At 39.6% G+C, this 20,337-nt stretch overlaps 1 protein-coding gene across 2 annotated transcripts in view; it reads left to right on the plus strand.

Moving 5' to 3' along the window:
* The window catches only part of MTM1 (myotubularin 1), a 101,033-nt gene that overhangs the window by 46,395 nt on the left and 34,301 nt on the right, over positions 1–20,337 (plus strand). For both annotated transcript variants that reach the window (XM_045538402.1, XM_045538403.1), the window contains exon 7: positions 19,390–19,473. In XM_045538402.1, coding sequence (XP_045394358.1) covers positions 19,390–19,473 — 84 coding nt within the window. The remainder of the gene's footprint in view (positions 1–19,389; positions 19,474–20,337) is intronic.

The raw sequence follows: 20,337 nt of genomic DNA on the forward strand, positions 1-20,337 counted from the left end.
ATGTGATTTTTAAAATATTTGTATTTTAAATGTTTTTAACTCTATTAGGATAAAAAGAGTTTTATGGGAACATATCTTCTAAATTATTATGAAAGTGAGAATGTGAGTCTAATTTGTGAAAGTTCAGTTAGGAAATGTGTTCTGTCTTGGTTTACGCATATCTGGCCCTAAATTATCAGAAATTTACAGAGTGGCAGGTTTGAAGGAGCTGAAGCCCTAATCCATCTCCTGTAAGATCTTGCTCTGTTAACCATCCCCTTTCTCTGGCATCTTCCTTCTCTTCTAGGAAAGGCCAAATGTTGCACCAACTTTCTCCTTAAACTACTATCCCATCTCTCACTTCATTGCCAGTGTCTGGAAGGAATATTCTAGCCTATCCTCATCTCCAGCTCATTCATTCCTCTAGCCCATTCCAGTATAGAGCTCATGACCTCTTACTGGCCAAATCTAGTGGCTCATTTTCATCTTTATTCTGTTTGTTCTCTCCCCAGCATTCAACATTTTGACCACCTTCTACTCGAAAGTCTTGGTTCCTGTGTTCCTGTACCATCTTGACTGTTCCTCCCAGTCTCCACTGCCTCTGTCTTTTCCTTAAATGTAAACATCTTGTCAGTGTTCCACTCTTCAGCCATATTCTCTTCTCACCTTACTCACTTTGCCTTGGTGATTTCATTTAGTCCCATGACCTAAGTTGTCACTGCTGTGTACATGACTTGTAAATCTAGCCCTGGTATTATCCTTGAGTGAGTCTGAGTCTAACCCTCAAAACACCTTCCTCTGGAAGTCTGTGAGAATCACCAACTCACCATCACCATAATCTCTTTGCAGTTCACAAAACCTACTCTTTGTCCTATATGTCCTGCAAGTTTGAGGAGCCTCAGTCGTTCAGGTTCGATAATTTGAAGGCAACTTTTTATTCTTCTCCTGCCTTGCCTCCCGTAGGCACATCAGTTGTGAATCTTGTAGGTTCTGCTTACTAGTAACACTCAACTATTTCTTCCCATTTCTGCTTGTGCTTCCTACTTTGAGCCACGCTTCCAAACTGCCTTCCCTTCTTTCAGTTTCCTCCCCTTCCAACTTCTCCTACACAATGCTGCCAGTTGTTTTTTGTTTGTTTTTGTTTTTGATTTAAGTAGGATCATGTCACTGTATCAGCCCCACACTCCCGCAAAAAAAAAAAAAAAAAAAAAAAAAAAAAAAAACAGTGACTCTTCATGATTATGCTGTACACGGCAGCCGCACAGGACAGCCCCGTGGTCCTCTGGCTCACATCTTGCTGTCTCTGTTCAGAGTTTGCTATCCCCTTTGCCTGCATTTCCCCCCTCAACCCTGTCTCTTTAATGCCCATCCTCCACACCCTGAGCCTTCAACATCTTGATCCATCCTAGCTCCTTTTCCTTGCCTTGTGCGCACCTCCAGTGAGAGTTCATCCTACCTCTCACTAGTCAGACTCTGCATGTCCCTCTGTTAGAGCACTTATCTCAGTCCGCCTTATGTAATAATGTCATAATTGCCTGCCACACCCCTCCCCAGCCTGATACATTATGAGCTTATCAAGGCAGGGATCAGCCTTTATTTCTCTCTCTAGTCTCAGCACGATGACTTATGCATGGGAGTTTTATAATGGTGGCTTTTTTATTGAACTCAGTTTTAGTAGAAAGTGAAGGAAAAAATCACTATATGGAAACAAACAGATGGATATTTCTGAATATTGTGAGTGTAGCACCAGTACCAAGAATTCCTTGTAGTTGTCACTGGAGTCATCCACAGACAGCTTGACTTCTCAAGTCTGGGGTACTTGGCCATATTTTTCCTATATGCTGGGAAGCCCTGCTTCTTGCTTTGGGACGTCAATAAAGTAACAAAGTAGAGAAAAAACGTGAACTGAATTGCTGATACAAAGTTTTGGAAAATGGCATTCTTTTAAGTTTTAACCACTGACAGGCATCCTTAAAAAAAGTTTCAGTCAGTCACCAAAACAATACAAGATAAGAGATCAAAACACTGCTTTTGGAAGATCAGTCCCTGATATTCAAGCCAGCTTGTGCAACTGTTCCATCAGTCAAGTTCATTTCAGAGTCCCTATAGAAGAAAAGGCTTGGGGCTTGAGTGATGAGAAGGGTGGGCACTGTTGACAGAGTAGGGGGGTCAGAAAAGGATTTCATTTGGGGAAACAGGTGGAAGAAAGGGAAAGGAGGAGGAGGCCTGCCCCTCAGAAAAGAGTCTAGAGATGTAGATTTGGAATAGTGGTTCTTTAGCTGTTTGGAGTTATGGAGTCCTTTGATAATGTGATGTAAATTACAGTTTCTCTTCCTTTTAAAAATTCACTTATGTACAGAACCTTACATAAAATTTTAGATACTCCTGGCCCCTCTGAAGCTCCTCTGTGGGTCCTCAGCTAAGTAACAGTAGTATGTAATAGAGGAGTTCAAAACCAGAACCTTGGAAAAGACAAGCTTATAGGGAGTACAGATGGGAAAGGAGCCAGCAAAGTGAATGGTTATAGGGGTGAAGGAAGAACCTGGAGTGTGGTTTGTGGAGAGAGAAGTTTAACAGGATGGTCGTGGCTGTCACATGCTGGGAGGGCCGGGGAGAGGGATCAAGAGCTCCATGTGAATGCAATTCCCTAACTGTGACCTGCTTGAGGCTGGGACTTCCATTTATTATCTTTGTATCTGCAGTGCCTAATCCAGTGCCTGGCATGCATTTGTTGAACTTTGGTGAATCCAGGAAAATGATCTCAAGGTGGAGGGGATAGAAACCCATTTACAGGGGTTTAAAGGGAGAGTAGATAGTTTTTTAAAAGAAGCAGGAGTAGCAGGCATGTTAAGGGAAGATTTTTTTTTCCCTTAGAATTCCAGAAAGGTTAACGAATATATTTGTGGATGGGGGAAAGAAGTCTTTGCTCTTTTCAAGGGAAGAGAGAAGGAATCTATTCTCAAGCAGGATCCTGGAGAAGGCAGAGGGGGATGGGCTCAAGCCCAGTTTGTGGGGCAGTTTTGGAAAGGAGAAGGGACCATTATTCCTCTGAGACAGGAGGGGAAGAAAAGTTTCCAAACTGCCACAGTGGGGAATGTGGGAGTGTGCCAAAAAGGGATTTCCTGGGTGCGTAACCTAAGCCTGGTTGCATTGAACGATACAAAAGCCCCCTGCTTGAAAAGATCACTTTGTTAATATTATTGGGACTGCTCAGCCATCTGCAGATTGTCTCAGTAATTTTTATTGGCATTTGAAGTCAGAAGTGAACTTGCTGTTGCATCTATGAAATGGTGTCTGTAGGCCAAGTGAGCTGGGTCCCAAATCCGGCCGGGGGATGAATAGACCATGAGTGGGCTTTTTTATTTCTGACCACCCCTTTGGCTCTCTCTGGCCTCCTTTCCCATTAGTATTTTCACCACTCAGTGTTCAAGTCAGGACTTACACTTCAAATTGAACTTGAACTGTTTAGCAATACAGAGTTCACCTCAAACCATTAACCCAACTGTTTCTGTATTATGTCAATCTGGTAAGACATGCACATTTTTTACATAACATTTTCTTTCTGGGGCAAAGCATTTATTTTCTTGTTTTATCTTTGCTTTGCTTTTCAAATGCTAGAAATTGTACTGAGTTCTCATAAATTGCATGTAACTTGATAGTAGTTCTACATAAATGCTACATTTTATAAGAAAGGTGCCAATGCTGAAATTACAAAAAGTGTTTGTATACATTTTGTGTAATAAGGAAAGGCATTCTCTGTAGAGAATTTTAATACAATAATAAAACCTACTAAAAGTAGCCCTACTTTCAATTGCCATCATACTTTGGCAATTTTAAACAATATGGTACTATAATATTTCAAAATACTCTCCTCTAAAAATATTTTTGTTCTAAATTCTAATCAATATCTGAGATTATAATTGCTTCTGTTATTGTCACTCTGTAGTTTAGTGCATACCTGAAGAATTTTTGAGATTACAAGTTATTTGAACTTTTTTGAGTTGAGTTGAACTTTTTTGAGTTATTTGAACTTTTGAGTTGAACTTTTTTGAGTTCCAACTTATTTGGAATTGGAAAATTAAAAAAAAGGAAGGGGCCGGGCAAGGTGGCTCACGCCTGTAATCCTAGCACTCTGGGAGGCCGAGGCGGGCAGATTGTTTGAGCTCAGGAGTTCGAGACCAGCCTGAGCAAGAGTGAAACCCTGTCTCTATTAAAAATAGAAAGACATTAGCTGGACAACTAAAAGTATATAGAAAAAATTAGCCAGGCATGGTGGTGCGTGCCTATAGTCCCAGCTACTCGGGAGGCTGAGGCAGGAGGATCGCTTGAGCCCAGGAGTTTGAGGTTGCTGTGAGCTAGGCTGACGCCACGGCACTCACTCTAGCCCGGGCAACAGAGTGAGACCCTGTCTCAAAAAAAAAAAAAAAAAAGGAAGGCTCCAATGCTTCTGATATTATGTCAGTTTTTTAAAGGCAGAAATCAAAATTAAGTACATCTGAAGGTAGTGTGATAGTGCTACAGAAAGATAAAGAGTTTGATTGTTGGGGTGATATGTTCAATGGCAACAATCTTTCATTGATTTCTTTTACTGCTTGCTCATTTTTAACTCATGGGATAATCAGAGATAATTTAAATTTTATATAAGAGGATTTTTATTTATTTTTTTATTTCAGCATATTATGGGTTTTTAGACTATCAATCCCAACCTATTAGTCATAAAAATCAATTTACTAGGTTTCAACCAACATTTTAAAATGGAATAGAAAATACTAACCATAACACATAATATGGATAGGTATGGGTTCATGAAACATTTCTTTCAGATGTGTGTATACTGGGTCATGGTGTTGACATGCATTGCTTACCATTAATCATGGTCAAGAAAGTTTGAAAAATACCATTTTAGATCATGGTAGAATAAAATTAAGTTATTGTAGGCATTAATAAAGTCACTTAAATCCATCTTTACGGCTATAGGCATACATGGGTTTTCTTGAATTTTAAGCAAAGCTTTTGAGTTTATGAATAAACTCACGGGATGTAGACTCCCATGAGGGAAGTCTAGAGCTAGAAGAAATAAAGCACAAGACCTGGGTGCCAGAGTCACAGCAGCCACTGATCGGGAGACCCAGTGAAGGGACTTGTTTGCAGAGCCTTTCGGTCATGTGGTTACAAGCACATGCCATGGAGTCCAACAGCCCATATCTGAATCTGCCTCAGTCACTTACCTGCTTGGCGACCTTGGAAATCACATAATATTTACATGCTTCAGTGTTCTCATCTGTAATGGCAATAATAACAGTTCCCACCCCGTAGGGTTTTTGTTGGAATTAAATGCAAAGTGCTTACAATGCTGCCTAGCATACAGCAAGTACCCAATAAATGTCGGCTGTTCCGTTCTTAGTGCCGTTTTCCCACCAGGTGTACGGAATAAGGAAGATTACCCCAACACACTTTTTGCTAGAAACTGTTAATAAAGTAATTGTGATAATATGTGGGACACTTTAAGCCCTTTAAAAGAAAGATGCTATATAAAAAATAGTATTATTAACAAACCATTGGTTGTACCTTGATAAAGGATTTGTTGAAAGTCTTACATTTCAGAGTATTAAATCCAGAAAGCATCTGAACTAAAAAATGTGAGATGTGAGAGGCAGTGATAAGTAATGAACAGAATTCTTCAGCAATTGTTTTCCATTTTTTTCTTTTCATCTTTTGACCCTGCTCAGGCTTACTGCTTTCAGGGGACCATGGCTCATTCAAGATTGTGTTTCTGCCCTTTCAATTTTTCTTTAACATTCTGGATTAAGCTCTTTAGTGTCACATTTTGTTATTCTGGGAGCTGATTAGCAGTCTTATAGTTGCAAAGGTTTTTTTTTTGTTGTTGTTGTTGTTGAGGGGAAATTTGACTTTATGGCAGTTGAAACTGGCACAGGTAAAGGGACTTGCTCTTGCCCTCACTAATTTCAGGAGAGAAGCAACTGGGTTGCACGGCCTTGCTGTGGAGATCAGCATCTTCCCATGGACTGATGGCTTTATATTGCATCCAAAGGATTTAAGCAATGTCTTTGAGATATCAGTGCCTTTGGGAGCGGGGTCCATCAGCATTTGCAGGCATTTGTTGCTGCTGCCTTTGGTTTCCGTAGTGCTTGCTGCTTATTTCTTGTCTCCTAGCTTTGGTGAACCACGTCACCAAAGCACGCTTAAGCACTTCACCATTTCTGCCTCTTGTCCTCTCCTCCTCTACCCATTATGCTCACTTGTAAAAAGAATTCTGTAAAAGTTAGTACCATGGGTTATGGGGGTATACATCTTTTTTGGTCATTTGAATGAGAGGTATAAATGATCCTAGGAATAGAGAATTAACATAGGATGTTTTATTTTGTACCTTTGTTTTTCAGCTCAGAAATGAGGAAAATTTTATAAATTGCTTTGAAATTTAGTGGACCCTTACTTTCTAGGCTGATTGCAGAGTTAATAGACAAAAGGAAGGTACTCCTTTCCGCTGGGGATTGAACTGAGAAGCACACGCACAGCCCCACACACAACCATACCCCCCCCACACATACACATACACACTTGCTTTTAGCCTAGATGTGGCCTTAGGACTAAAAGTTATGTCTTAGTTTTCTATTTTCTTTTTGGCCAGGACTTTTTTTTTCTTGAATAAATAGTAAACTTGGCTAATTAAGGGACTAATCATGCTTCTAAATCTCCCTCCTTCTGCCTCCTCCAAGACTTGGCCCACTATTGTCTTGATCGCTCCCCCTCCACTGCCTTCTCCCTCTCAGCCTCTGAGTGCAGTTGTCCCCACTACCCAACTCCTGAAGCTGTCGTTTCACCCAGACTCCCCCCAGCATTGCCACAGCTCTGTTCAGAAGCATAGAATTCTCTGCCCACCTACACATCCTCAGCATCCACTCCATAACTCAGTGTGACCAGACTTCTAGGCCTCCTACTCAAGTGGAACTATTCTTATGAAAGTGACTCAAGACTTTACAAGTTAGAAAACGTGGTAGTCTGTTAGGCCTTACCCTCTTCAACAGTACTGTCATTTGACTCTTAACCTCCCCATTCTTTCTAAGTTGTGATTTTTGAGCATTGAGTAGATACAAAAGGATATTCATAAAATAGACATAAAATACAAAGAATACTGATCGATGGAACAAGCCTTTGTCCCCTAGGATGCAAGCTGGGTATCTTCTTCAGTTTTATCTTCTACTTCATCTGGGCCTGATCTGCTGACTTTGTATTTCCATAATTATATTTTCCAATTATAGAAATTCTATTTGATTCTTTTTCAGATCTGTTGGGTCATTATCTATAATCTCTTCCTCTCTATTCAAATTTTCCACCCTCTCTTTTACTTCTGAAAGCACATTAAACGTAAGTTATAGTATGTGTCTGATCATTACAGTACCCAAAGCCTTTATGGCCTCTTTCCACCACAGGTGTGTGTGGTTCTGCTGGCTCGTGGTGCTTAGTTTCCTGGTGCATTTGGTGATTATTGCCTCTGAATTCCTGCTCCTTAGAACTTTATCTACGGGAATACCCTGAGGCCGGGATTGAAGGCAGTTTTACCATAAGAGGCTTTGTGTTTCCTTCTGCCAGGCATCTTGAGGTGCTGCTGGTTTGGAATGGCTATAAATTGAATTCTCCAGTTAATATTTTTGGAACCATCAAGTTCTGTGAGTTTTGGCTACAGATCTCCAGTGGGGGACGGTAGTAGGGATTTTTTTCCCTCCCTTGCTTAACACCAGTAATCTGAACAGGTAAATTCTCATGGAGTCCCCAGGCGGTTGTTTCCCATTCATCTCTCCCCTGAGCTGTAGCACTTGAGAGGTTTCCGATTTGACTCCCCATCTTGGGTGGGCCCAGGTCTTCAGGTCCTATCTCCTGTACCCCAAGAGGCCATGAAAGCCAGTTCTGTGAGTGCCCTGAAGGTGAAAGCCAGTGTGTTCCTCTTGCTCTCTGCTCACCTGTTCGCAGTTTGCTTTTGGCTTCTTAGTATTTATTCTTCCCTCACAGGCTCATCAGTGCATTTAAAAAAAAATTCTGTTGTGTCCAGCATTTTTAGATGTTTTCAGCAGAAGTCTCATTATAGCATGTAGACCATCATTTCTAGACTCTTTTTTTGAAACTAAACTTTCCCTGTAGCTGCTGAGATCTAACTCTCCTGCTCCTTCTACGTCTCTCAATACTTTTCTGGTTCCTCTGCTCCTTCTGCCATCTAAATATGGGTTTTCTAGAAAAGTCTGTCCTCCTCCTCCTCCTTCTTGCTCTATACTACCCCCTCAGCAATCTTTCTCATTCTCATGTCTACCAGCATTGCCCTTTGGAGTGTGACTTCCAAATGTATAGCTTCTTATTTTCCCTGTAGCTGCTATATAACTTAACCAACCACCTAAAAATTTGTTTAAAATGACTCTCATATTTCCCAAAAACCCGATCCTTTGCATTCCCGGTTACTCTTAACAGTATTGCCCTCCTCCTCTTGATTCACATCTGAAATCAAGGCCATTGACCGTTTCCTGTTTGTTAACATATACTAAATCCAGGGGATTCTTCCTCGTTCCTCAACCTGACTTAGTTGAGGTCTTCATCTCCTCTCTTATAAACTGTTGGAACTATGCTTTAACTGGTTTTCTTACCTCCATTCTGCCTCCCATCCACCCCTACACATACCTTCTGTCAGATTAACCCCTGGCCCCAACTGTCTCATTCCCTTGCCCCCAAAACTGCAGGGGCCCCACCCTCTCTGGGTGTGGAGGCACACCTCTGTGTCTTCCACAGTGTGACCCTACCTCTTTCTACCTTTTCTTATCCCTCTATACTCAGTGAGGTGAGTATAGACTGAGGTGTTTGCTGATGGCCGTATATTCTGAGTTTGGCCACAATTTGTGCCTTTTTGTTGTCGTCATTATCATGTCCAAAGTCATCTTAACCTTCCAGGGTAGCTCAAATGCCATCAGAATCCCTACAGGCCCATTTTTCCAGCAGTAACCAGCTACTTCCCCTTGCTGCTTTCCTCTTTATGTGATCTGTAGTTGATCTCACCTTTCTCCTCCATAGGATTTCTAACGCCTTAAAGACAGTGGCCATGTCTTAACTTGTCTTTTTCTCCACCAATACTTTGTTCATAGTAGGCCCTCAGTAAATATTGATTGAGTGAATATACTAATGTAAACAGAGTGAATAAATAGGAAGCCATAGAAACCAAGCCATCAGTAAGAATATTCGGTTTAGAAAGAACATTTATTCAACAGGCATTTACTTTTAATTTCACTTTTAAATAGCTGATATATACCCATGATTGAAAACTTGGGAGGGGTAAAAGGTTATACAGTAAAAATATCTCCCTCCCAGCACATTTCAGCCTCCCCATGACATCCAGTGTTTTCAGGCTCTTATGTCTCCAGCCAGGGATAGTTTGGGCCTGCACAGGCAGCTTATTTACATTCCTTCCCCCTTGGACCCTCATGGTACTGTGCTGTACACACTGTCCTGTACCTTACTTTTTTCATTCACCCATAGATACTGCCTAATGAATGGGCTTCCTCGCTCTATTTATATCTGTTCTATTGACCGTGCCATAATTTATTTATTCTGTCCTCTACTGATATTTAGATCATTTCCAATCTTTTGTTATTATATAAATACTGCAGTGAATTACCTTGCATGTACATCATTTTGTATATGTTCAAGTATATTGTAGGCTCAATTCTTAGAAAGTAGAATTACTGGTATTGCCACATTCCCCTTTATAGAAGAAGTACTGGTTTTCACTCCCACGTGCCGCATGTCAGAGTGCCTGTTTCCAGACATCCTCTCCAACTGCATTAATTTGCTAGGGCTGCTGTAACAATTTACCACAGACTCCGTGGCTTAAAAAACACAAGTCTGTCATATTATAGTTCTGCAGGTCAGAAGTCCAAAATGGATCTCACTGGACTAAAATGAAGGTGTCAGCAGGGCTGTGTTCCTTCTGGAGGCTCTAGGGGAGAATCCTTTCCTTGCCTTTTCTAGCTTCTAGAGTCCACCACAGCCCTTGCCTAGTGGCCCTCTTCCTTCATCCCCAGAGCCAACAGTGGGTTGAGACTTTCTCATACCTATCACTTCTCATCCTCTGACTCTTCTACCTCCCTCTTCTACTCTGAGAGCACTTTTGATTATATTAGGCACACCCAGGTAAGCCAGGGTAATCTCCTTATCTTAAGGTCAGCTGATTAGCAATCTTAATTCCTCATTGCCATGTGTGGTAACATAACCCAGGTTCCAGGGATTAGGATATGGACACTTTGGGAGGCATATTATGCTTCCCATACCAACTCACTGTGTTTTCTAATGTTTTGATCTTTGCCAATCTAATAGGTGAAATATATCTTCATAGTTTTATTTTCTATTTATCTTACTTGAGTAAAATTGATTATCTTTAGGTATGAGCTATATGTATTTCTATTTCTCCATTCTCTGTATCTTCTTCCTATTTTTTCTTGGGGGGGTTGGTCTTGATGGTTGTAGGTACTCTTATATAGTAGCTATAGTGACATGTAATGAGTTACAGATATTTTCCTCATATATCTTTTGACTTTATTTGTGGTGGATTTTGCTATAGAGAACTTTTTATATTTATTTGGTGGTAGAATTCATTGAGAGTGTGTGTTGGGGGTCCCTAGGAACACCTTGAGGCATAGTGATTCACTAGGAGGACTCAAAGGACTCAGCATATGGTACAATTTATTATAGCAAAAAGATACAAAACAAAACCAGCAAAGGGAAAAGGCACAGACTTCCAGAATTTTCTTCCAGTGGAGTCAAATGGGATGCACGTAATTCCTCCAGCAAGAGTTGTGACATCACATTTGAGATATTGACAACCAGAGAAACTCATTAGAGACTCAATGTCCGTGTTTTTTATTGGGTTCTGGTCTTGTAGGCACCCACTGCCTAGCATGTGTCAAAGTTCCAGACTCCCAGAAAGAAAGCAGGAGTTCAGCATAAGCTACATCATTTATATGAATACAAATGGCTCAGGCACAGTAAATCACCCTTACCAGTTAGGGAATCTGGGAACTCTCCTGAAATCCAGATTCCCAGGTGCCAGCCCAGGGCCAATAGTGTAAGCAGTCCCTTCTTTTTTTATTTTATTTTATTTTTTTTATTTCACCATATTATGGGGATACAAAAGTTTAGGTTACGTATATTGCCCTTGCCCCCCACCCGAGTCAGAGCTTCAAGTGTGTCTATCCCCTAGACAGTGCGCATCAGCACTCATTATGTATGTATATACGCATCCCCTCCCCGCCACATCTGCCTGACACCCAATTAATGTTATTCCTAAATGTGCTCTTAGGTGATGATCAGTGAAACCAATTTGATGGTGAGTACATGTGGTGCTTATTTTTCCATTCTTGGGATACTTCACTTAGTAGAATGGGCTCCACCTCTATCCAGGAAAATACGAGAGGTGCTAGATCACCATGGTTTCTTATAGCTGAGTAGTACTCCATGGTATACATATACCACATTTTATTAATCCACTCATGTACTGATGGGCACTTGGGTTGTTTCCACATCTTTGCAGTTGTGAATTGTGCTGCTATAAACATTCGAGTGCAGATGTCTTTTTTGTAGAATGTCTTTTGTTCTTTTGGGTAGATGCCCAATAATGGGATTGCTGGATCAAGTGGTAGGTCTACTTGTATCTGTTTAAGTTATCTCCATATTGCTTTCCACAGAGGTTGCACTAGTTTGCAGTCCCACCAGCAGTGTATGAGCGTTCCTGTCTCTCCGCATCCACGCCAACATTTATTGTTAAGGGACTTTTTGATAAAGGCCATACTCACTGGAGTTAAGTGATATCTCATTGTCGTTTTGATTTGTATTTCCCTGATGATTAGAAATGTTGACCATTTTTTCATATGTTTGTTGGCCATTGTTCTGTCTTCTTTTGAAAAGTTTCTCTTCATGTCCTTTGCCCACTTTTTGATAGGGTTGTTTGATTTTTTTCTTGCTGATTTTCCTGAGTTCTAAATAGATTCCAGTTATCAGTCCTTTATCAGATGTGTAGCATGCGAAAATTTTCTCCCATTCTGTAGGTTGTCTATTTGCTGTCCTGATAGTTTCTTTGGCTGTGCAAAAGCTTTTTAATTTAATGAGGTCCTATTTATTTATTTTTGTTGTTGCTGTGATTGCCTTTCGGGTCTTCTTCATAAATTCTTTGCCTAGGCCAATGTCTATAAGAGTTTTTCCCACATTTTCTTCTAAAATTCTAGTAGTTTCTCACCTTAGGTTTAAAGCAGGCCTTTCAAAGGAGAGCAACATCAGTCCTGCAGTGTTAACTCTTTTCTGAATGCTTTTCTTTTATAGTTTCTGGATTTTGTATCCCAGTTAGGAAAGTCTTCCCCCACTTAAGAGTTACAAAAGAATTACTGCATGTTCCTATAGTACTTTGGTTTCTTTTTTAAGATTTAAGTACTTGATCAATTTGGAATTTACTTGGAATTAAAGTATGAGATATGGATCCAACTCCTTCGTCCCCTTTTGTTGCAACATCATTTGTTGACTAGTCTGCAATATTTGTAATAGATTTGTAATATCACTTTTATCTCACACTGAATTCCTCTGTGTATTTGGTTTTATTTCTAAGTGTTTCTCTTCTTGCATCAATCATTTTATTCATGCACCAGTAATGCTCTTTTAACTATTGAAGCTGTTCCCATGTCGGCCTCCCAAAGTGCTAGGATTATAGGCATGAGCCACCATGCCCAGCCTCATTCCTGGGGATTTTTGCTAGTAACCTCAGTCTGTGATGATTAGTACTTGAAATGGGGCAGTGGAGAGGGACAGGAGAGAATGGATTTGAGAAAGATTTAGATGGTAAGATCAACAGAATTTGGTGATTGACTGAATGTAGTTATGAGTAGGGATGGGGATGAGGGAAGAATCCAGCCTGCATAACCAGTCCGACGGTGAAGCCAGTGGTTGAGGTGAGGGATAGAGGAGAGTGAGGAAGAGGCTGAGTCGCAGGTGACTATGGGGCAACCAGATGTAGATAAGGGAGGCAGGTGACTTCAGAGACCCAAAGCTCTGGCCCAGGGAAAGGTTTATTTGGTAAGCCTGGAGGTAATCATTGGCATTTTCATAGATGTGGTCAAAATTGCTGGGAGAGAGAATTACAGCAAGAGGAGGTGTAGCATATGAACCCTGGGAAATGTCAGCCTTAAATCATTATGATTGTGGACAAGTTGTAAAGAATGTTCTTTTTCAAAATGCTTTCAAATGACATTTGAAATGTACTTTTATGGCCCTTTCCTGAATAAATAAATATGTACGTTTATATATGAAAGTAACCATAACCCAAAAATATCAAGCCATTTACACTAGGGTTGTGGATTTAGTCATTGGTAGAAATAGGATTAGGAGAGTTATTTATGCAAACAGATGTATAAATGGTAATTTATGTGCTAGTTGCTTCTGACCTATGAAACTTTTGTCAGGTTTTTGGAATAACTGCTTCAAAACTGGCTTAAATGAACTTACTGTGTAAAGTTGTGTGAAATACTTACACTGATCGCATTATCTAGCATTAAGTTGTCAGAATTATAAGCTTTTCCAAATTTCAGTACTTCCTATGGTTCTTTAAAATTTTAGGCTTTTCTTCCCAACTTTAATGAAAGCATTTTTTCCTTATATGAAGAGGTCTTATTTCTAAAATATCTAAAAGCTAAATGTGAGGTAATTTTACATTGTTGCACCCTTAAATGATAGATGGAAGCTTTAAAAAAGGAATCATCAATTTGAGAAATTAAATTAGAAAAAAATGATTGCTTAAATTCCTATTCAAACATGGCAAAATTCCGTCCAAAAAGATTTAGTTAGTGGTTCCCTGAAGTTTTAAGGTTAGGTATTTGGACTTAGGTTTGTTTGCTTCATTAAAAGAGCCTGTATTCCTGAAAATCATGTCCATCAGTGACTGTGTCATTGCATGGTGTAACATCATTTGAAAGCACTTTTAACACATGAACTGCCAGGTGAGTTGTATTTAACTCATGCTAGTTTTGAGCCCTGGTCCTCGAGAAGCATATGTAACTCCACGTCTTTTCACCTTGGGAGCTGCAAGAACCATTTTCCAAGTTGCATATATAACTCACTTAAAACAATAAAAAATAATTTTTTCATTAAATTAGAAAGGACTGTTTTGTTTTTGAAGTTTTAATTCTATTTTTGTAATAAAACACCGTGGCTCCAAAGAAATTTTTTTTTTCTGGTGTGGCAGTCAGTGTGTGAAATGTATATAGCTTATCAATTTATTCTTCTGGTCGTGAGATGGAGAGGTCCTGAGGAAGTGAAGACAGCTCTTCTTCCTCAGAGGAAACTCAGGAATCAATCAACATTTATAGATTCTTCTAAATAAACAAAAAAATCCAATTTAGATGTTTTAAGCAAATCAGTGCTTCTTTATATAGGTGCCGTTTAAAAATAATGGCTAATTAAATGAAAGCTAAAATCTGTCATCATTTCAGAGCCTTTCTCCTCACAAGACAACAATGATAAATGTAGCTAAATTAAAATGACAAGTTATATTCCCTATGTCAGAGCTGTTTTTATCCCTGGTGTGAAATCAGAGATTTTCGCCTAAACTTTGTCCTTTAACATTTTTCAAATGTTACATTGTGCTATTTTTAATCCAGAAAAAAATGTGTATGATTGCTTTTTTAAAGTCTCCATGCACAGTATCTCTTGACTAGTTGGAGTCTGAATTGACGAAATGCCCAAATACTAATATAGAGCAAAATAAAGAAAGAAAGACCCGCTCACTTGAGGGAGGCAGGGGTGGGCATTTGAGAGTATATTTTCTGATGTCAATTTCCTGGTTTTGATGTTGTACTCTTGTTATATAAGATGTTATCATTGGGAGAGGCTGGGTGAAGATTCACTTCCTGTGAATCTATAATTATTTCAAAATAACTTTTAAGAAAAGGTAAAGCATTCCCTCAATAGCTTGACCACACAGAACCCTTATGTGAGATTCTTAAGGGTTCTGGTGTATTCCATGTGGCCCTTCTAGGACCAGGGAAGTGGGGAAGTCACCCCCTAGAGATTCTGGTTCATTAGGGAGTGAGGTGGAGCACATCAACTGACATTTGGAAAAAGCAACCCAGCCCAGATTCCGAGGCAGGTCCCTGGATAAGCACCACGCCCTAGAAGAAAGCTGTGTAGGGCTTACTGAAGCATCAACACTCAGCAAAACACTGTCTCTCTTCTAAGACTTTGTTATGTCGTGGCTGAATCGTTCTTGAGTTTTCCATAGGCAATGAAATGAAATCAGTGCTTGAATGGCTTCATGGAGTGGACTTTAACATTACCCATTTAGCAAACAAGACTCCCTGCTTGATGCGTATAATGGAAAATACTCTACAACCAGTCCTGTATATGTGATTTCAGTTGCCCAAATTAAGCATCAAAACTGACCCAAGGTTATATTTAGGAATAATTACTGAAAATGTCAGTGCACTAATATAGTATTAAAAACTCAAAGACTTAAAAGAATATTTTCTCTGGGAGAGAAATGACAGCTAAAAAACCTCAAGACCCATTAAGTTTTAACAATTTTCAGACAAGAGCTTTAATTAAGCTTGTAACAAGTTACCCCTTTTAGGGAATTTTTAATATTGAGGTACAGGCGAATGTGTTTTGATATCCTTACTTTAATGCTTAGTGTTTTTGTGTTGTGTAATAATCCACCTTTATGTTACTCTACTGAGAGCTTGTATTTTAAAATCCTTGGTTTTTGTTCTTATCTGAATCTTTAGGGAAAAAAAAGGAAAACAGAAAATATCTAGAAAGTAAGTCCTGGTACACTCAACTTTAGAAAATGTCAGCATTGGCTCTTTTAGAATGCTTGGTTCAGTTGAGCCTAGCAGTTTGTGGGAGACTTAGTTTTGAAAGAAAAACACAATATTAGACACTAACTAGTAGTGCTTTTTAAAATATGTTTTTCTGTAATTATAAGCTAACTTATTAGGATGATGAAAATACTGGTTTAAAGCACCTGGTCTTTTCTACCTTAAGCTTCGGTGCAATATTAGATGTGTTGCTGTGTATTTCATGATGAGAAATATTTGGCTGTTATGTGAGTTACACATTTTCCTGAAATATTTGGGGTCCAAGCCTGGCTCTTAGCATCAAGAATAAACTGGGAGCTGTTTCTGTCACCAGGTTCTCACAGGTATGTTTCAGGGTAAAGAGTACCAGTTCATTGACTCATTCTGGACCTTATTCAGAATGTGAAGTGTCAATATAGAGGTGATTTCATGGGAGGGGCCACCTGATGTGTAGTTACCATGGGGATATTGTCTCATTCTCATACTAAAAAAAAAAATTGATGTTGCTTCTGTTTGAATTCTCTTCAACATATTAAGGAAGTTATAGAGGTAATTGTGATTTGGGCTATACAGCTTTCATCTTCTGAAAACAATTTTGTAAACTTATATTACACTTAGTGATTTTCACATAAGATACAAGAGAATGCTTGAAGCAAAAAAAAGGTGCTTTAATATTAGTGATTGAGAAATAGTATTATAATTTAGGTTGAAAATGCTCATAAGTTAAAGAATACTGATAGCATTATTACACATGATGATTTGTCTGGAGAGAGCTTTATCTGGGCCTTTAAGAATTTTGTTCTTTGTTTTTAAAAGGCTACCATATTAACTGGAACTTCATGGGAAAGATGCAAATAACTAGAAACAAGTAAACAAAAACCATGTCGAGGTCAGGAACTTACTTCACGAAAGCCAATTCTAGGTTTTCTTCTAAAATCAGTGACAGTATAGCCTTATGTCTCAAACCATCTGTCATCTCCAGCTGTATCCACAGCACAGTGTTCAGCAATAATGAATATTTTCCTGTGCCAGGTACTGACCAGCATAGTGTGAGATGTTCAAAGCAATGGTATATCACCAAGAGAATACTTAGGTATGTTCCATAGATTCTGTTTATAGATAAAGAAATGCACCAAGCATTTTAGTGCTGTTTTCACCAAAAGTCTTTTTGTTTTTGAGTTAAACTTCAGTTAACAGGAATCCCTTATTTGCCCCAGTGGTCCTGAATAATTAAGCATTGCCTGCGGATTCAGTGTCAGGCTAAAGTCTTAGCGGATTGCTTACCTAGGTCAGTGCCATTACTAGCTTGGGGTCGGCATGCCATCCATCTGGAGTAAACAACATTTGGTCCTAGTGCTGCCAGAATTGAGACCTGTTGAGGGTACTGTGTGCTTAGGAAAGTTTGAGAATCCCAAGAGTATGTTCTTGATCAGTTTTTACCTTAATCCTCTTGCCATTCAAATATAGAAAACTTCTGCTAAGTGATGCTTTTCCTGTAACACTCTGTAATGTAGGGGAGGGAACGCTAGTATTCAAAGCAACAGGCTGATAACAGGGGGAAATAGGTGGGGAGGGAGATACCTAGAGAAACAGTGCCCAGACACAGCGCCTCCAGAGCAAGTGGTTGTGCCGGGGCTGTGTGGGCTTCATGCTTTCATTCCATCAACACACTTCACGTGTGTTCTGCCTACCATGGACCAGGTGCTGTGCTAATCTCTGGGAATAAAGGATGTGAACAAAGCAAGCATCTGCCTTCATAGAGCCCATGTTCTAGGGGAGGGGACAGGGGCTCCAACAGTAAATAAGTACATATATGTCAAATGGTCCTACGTGGTAGGGAGAAATAAAACAGGAAGGACAATAGGGGGTGCTGTTGTAGGGGATAGTATGTTGTTTTTCTGTAGAATATCGGGGAAAGCCTTATTGATTAAGGTTACATTTGATGACAGATGAGAGAGAAGTGAGAGGAAGGCATGAGGGAAGAGGATTCCAGGCAGATAGAGTAGCAGGTGCAAAGGCCTGAGACTGATGTACACTTTAGGGAATGACACGTAAGTCCAGTGTGGCTGGAGTGGAGTGAGTGAGGCCAAGAGCAGAGGCAATGTTAGGGAGGTGGCCAGATGACAGACAGCCGTGTGGGCCATTGGAAGAGTTTCCACCTTTACTTCCAGCGAGGTGGAAAGCTGTAGGAGGCCTTGGGGTCCTGGAATGACTTGATCTGACCTAGAGGTGTAAAGATGAAAGCAGGGGCGCAGTTAGGTTATTGTAATATGCCAAATGAGAGACGGTGGAGTCTTGGAACAGGGTGGTAGCCATGTGGTGACAAGGATAACTCCAAGGTTTTTGGCTCAATCAACTAGAAGAATAGGGCTGTTATTTATTGAAATGGGGAGACTGTGGGAAGAGCAGTTCTGGTTAGGGGTAGTCAAGTGTTTGGCTTTGAATGTGTTAACTTCCAAGTTCTTCAGATGCCTCTTACACAGTCCGGGGTTGTAGAGTGGGCACTTAGACAACCAAGTCAGGAGTTCAGAGGAACGCTGGAGAGCAATAGATATTTAGTAGTCACTAGGTCACTAGTAGTGACTAGGGTAGTCACTAGGATGGTATTTACAGCCGTGAAATTCATCAATAGTGCCTCAAGAGCGAACATAGATAGAGAAAAGATGAGAGGTCTGAGTCCTGTCATTTCAGTGACCAGGGCATTGATTGAGAGTTCATAGATAGCAGTTAATTAAGAGCTTCCCTAATGTCCTGTCTCTTTTTAAATAGAGAAACATGTCATTGTTCCCTTTTAATACAGTTGTAGTATTTAATAGTAATTCCTGAATTTTCTTTTTTCTTTTTTTTTTAAGTGGCTTTTACCTGATTGATGGCTCATACTGTTTAAAATTGATAGGCACTCTGGTCTGGAGATCTGATTTTTTTTTTTTGTGTGTGGAGCATCATTTAAAAAAAGATGTTTGTAGCCATAGAAAATTGAGGTTTCAAATGCAATTGTTGGCCGGGTGCGGTGGCTCACGCCTGTAACCCTAGTACTCTGGGAGACCGAGGCAGGTGGATCGCTCGAGGTCCAGGAGTTCAAGACCAGCCTGAGCAAGAGCGAGACCCCGTCTCTACTAAAAATAGAAAGAAATTATCTGGCCAACTAAAAATATATATAGAAAAAATTAGCCGGGCATAGTGGCGCATGCCTGTAGTCCCAGCTACTTGGGAGGCTGAGGCAGAAGGATCACTTGAGCCCAGGAGTTTGCGGTTGCTGTGAGCTAGGCTGATGCCGTGGCACTCTAGCCCAGGCAACAGAGTGAGACTCTGTCTCAAAAAAAAAATAATAATAATAATTGTTACTCAAGATAAAAGTTAGTATAAGTCTGGTCTGGAATTTCCACTGTTCCTTTGTTATAAGTCTTGGTTTCAGTTGTCATTTCATGGTTCACAAATCTAGTGAAATTTATTTCGTGAGAAATCAAAGGATGTAGTAGACTATTCCTTCACACTGAACTTTGAATTTTTTTGCCTTTTCTAGCCATTATTTGCATTTTTAAATGAAGAAAAATTTAATGTGGATGGATGGACAGTTTATAATCCAGTTGAAGAATACAGAAGGCAGGTAAGTTGTTAGATACTGTTGTCTAGTATGTGGTGAATCTCCAACACGCATAGTGACGATATGTCGTCAGTCATGCTTTCTGAGCATCAGCGACATCATTGCTAAATATTTTTTTAATGGCAGTAATATTACCCACATTTTGCACAATATACCTCATTCTATCACCTGTAACATATAAACTCATTCCATAGCCATATGCAAGCTGCACTGAAGGCTGAATGACTGAGTTCTGTTTCCTTCCCTATATGAAGAACATTTGTGTTGTTTGTGAAATGATCAATAATTAGGGTCTAGAAAAGTCAAGCCTCTTATACCTTTCATTTTAGGGATTAATGTTGCTATTTATTTGTATATTTAGAACCTTGACTATTACTGGCAGTTAGATTTAAATTATATTCATTTGGGTTTGCATATTCAAGTGAATTAGAATGATTTTCCTATAATGATGTACTTTCCAAGAAAACTTTGTATGTTAAAATTGCCTTTACTGCTGTCTTGTAAACTTCACCTACATGCATGTTTATTTGCTATAATAAAGACAAGAGGCTTGGTATTTATAATGTTGCTATTCAGGGGCAAAATTCTCTTGTAGCATTTTTATGAAGAAGATCTTGTGCATATTATGTAACAAGAGCCACAGTTTGACCTCTGGTATAACCAGATTCTATAGGACAGGTAAGAGTTCTGCGATGGAGTTTTTCTTTTCTTTTTTTGATGGACTTTTTCATAATTCTTCTTCTACAAAGCTCTTTGGATAATTGGGAAATTTTGTTGAATGAGCTTTGAGAATGAAGTCAAACCCATTTTCTTTCTATGAAAAGATAGTGAATGTAAAGTAAAATTGTGGAACCCTAGACTTGAGAA

This window comes from Lemur catta, chromosome X (assembly GCF_020740605.2).
Source record: "Lemur catta isolate mLemCat1 chromosome X, mLemCat1.pri, whole genome shotgun sequence".
Lineage (NCBI taxonomy): Eukaryota > Metazoa > Chordata > Mammalia > Primates > Lemuridae > Lemur > Lemur catta.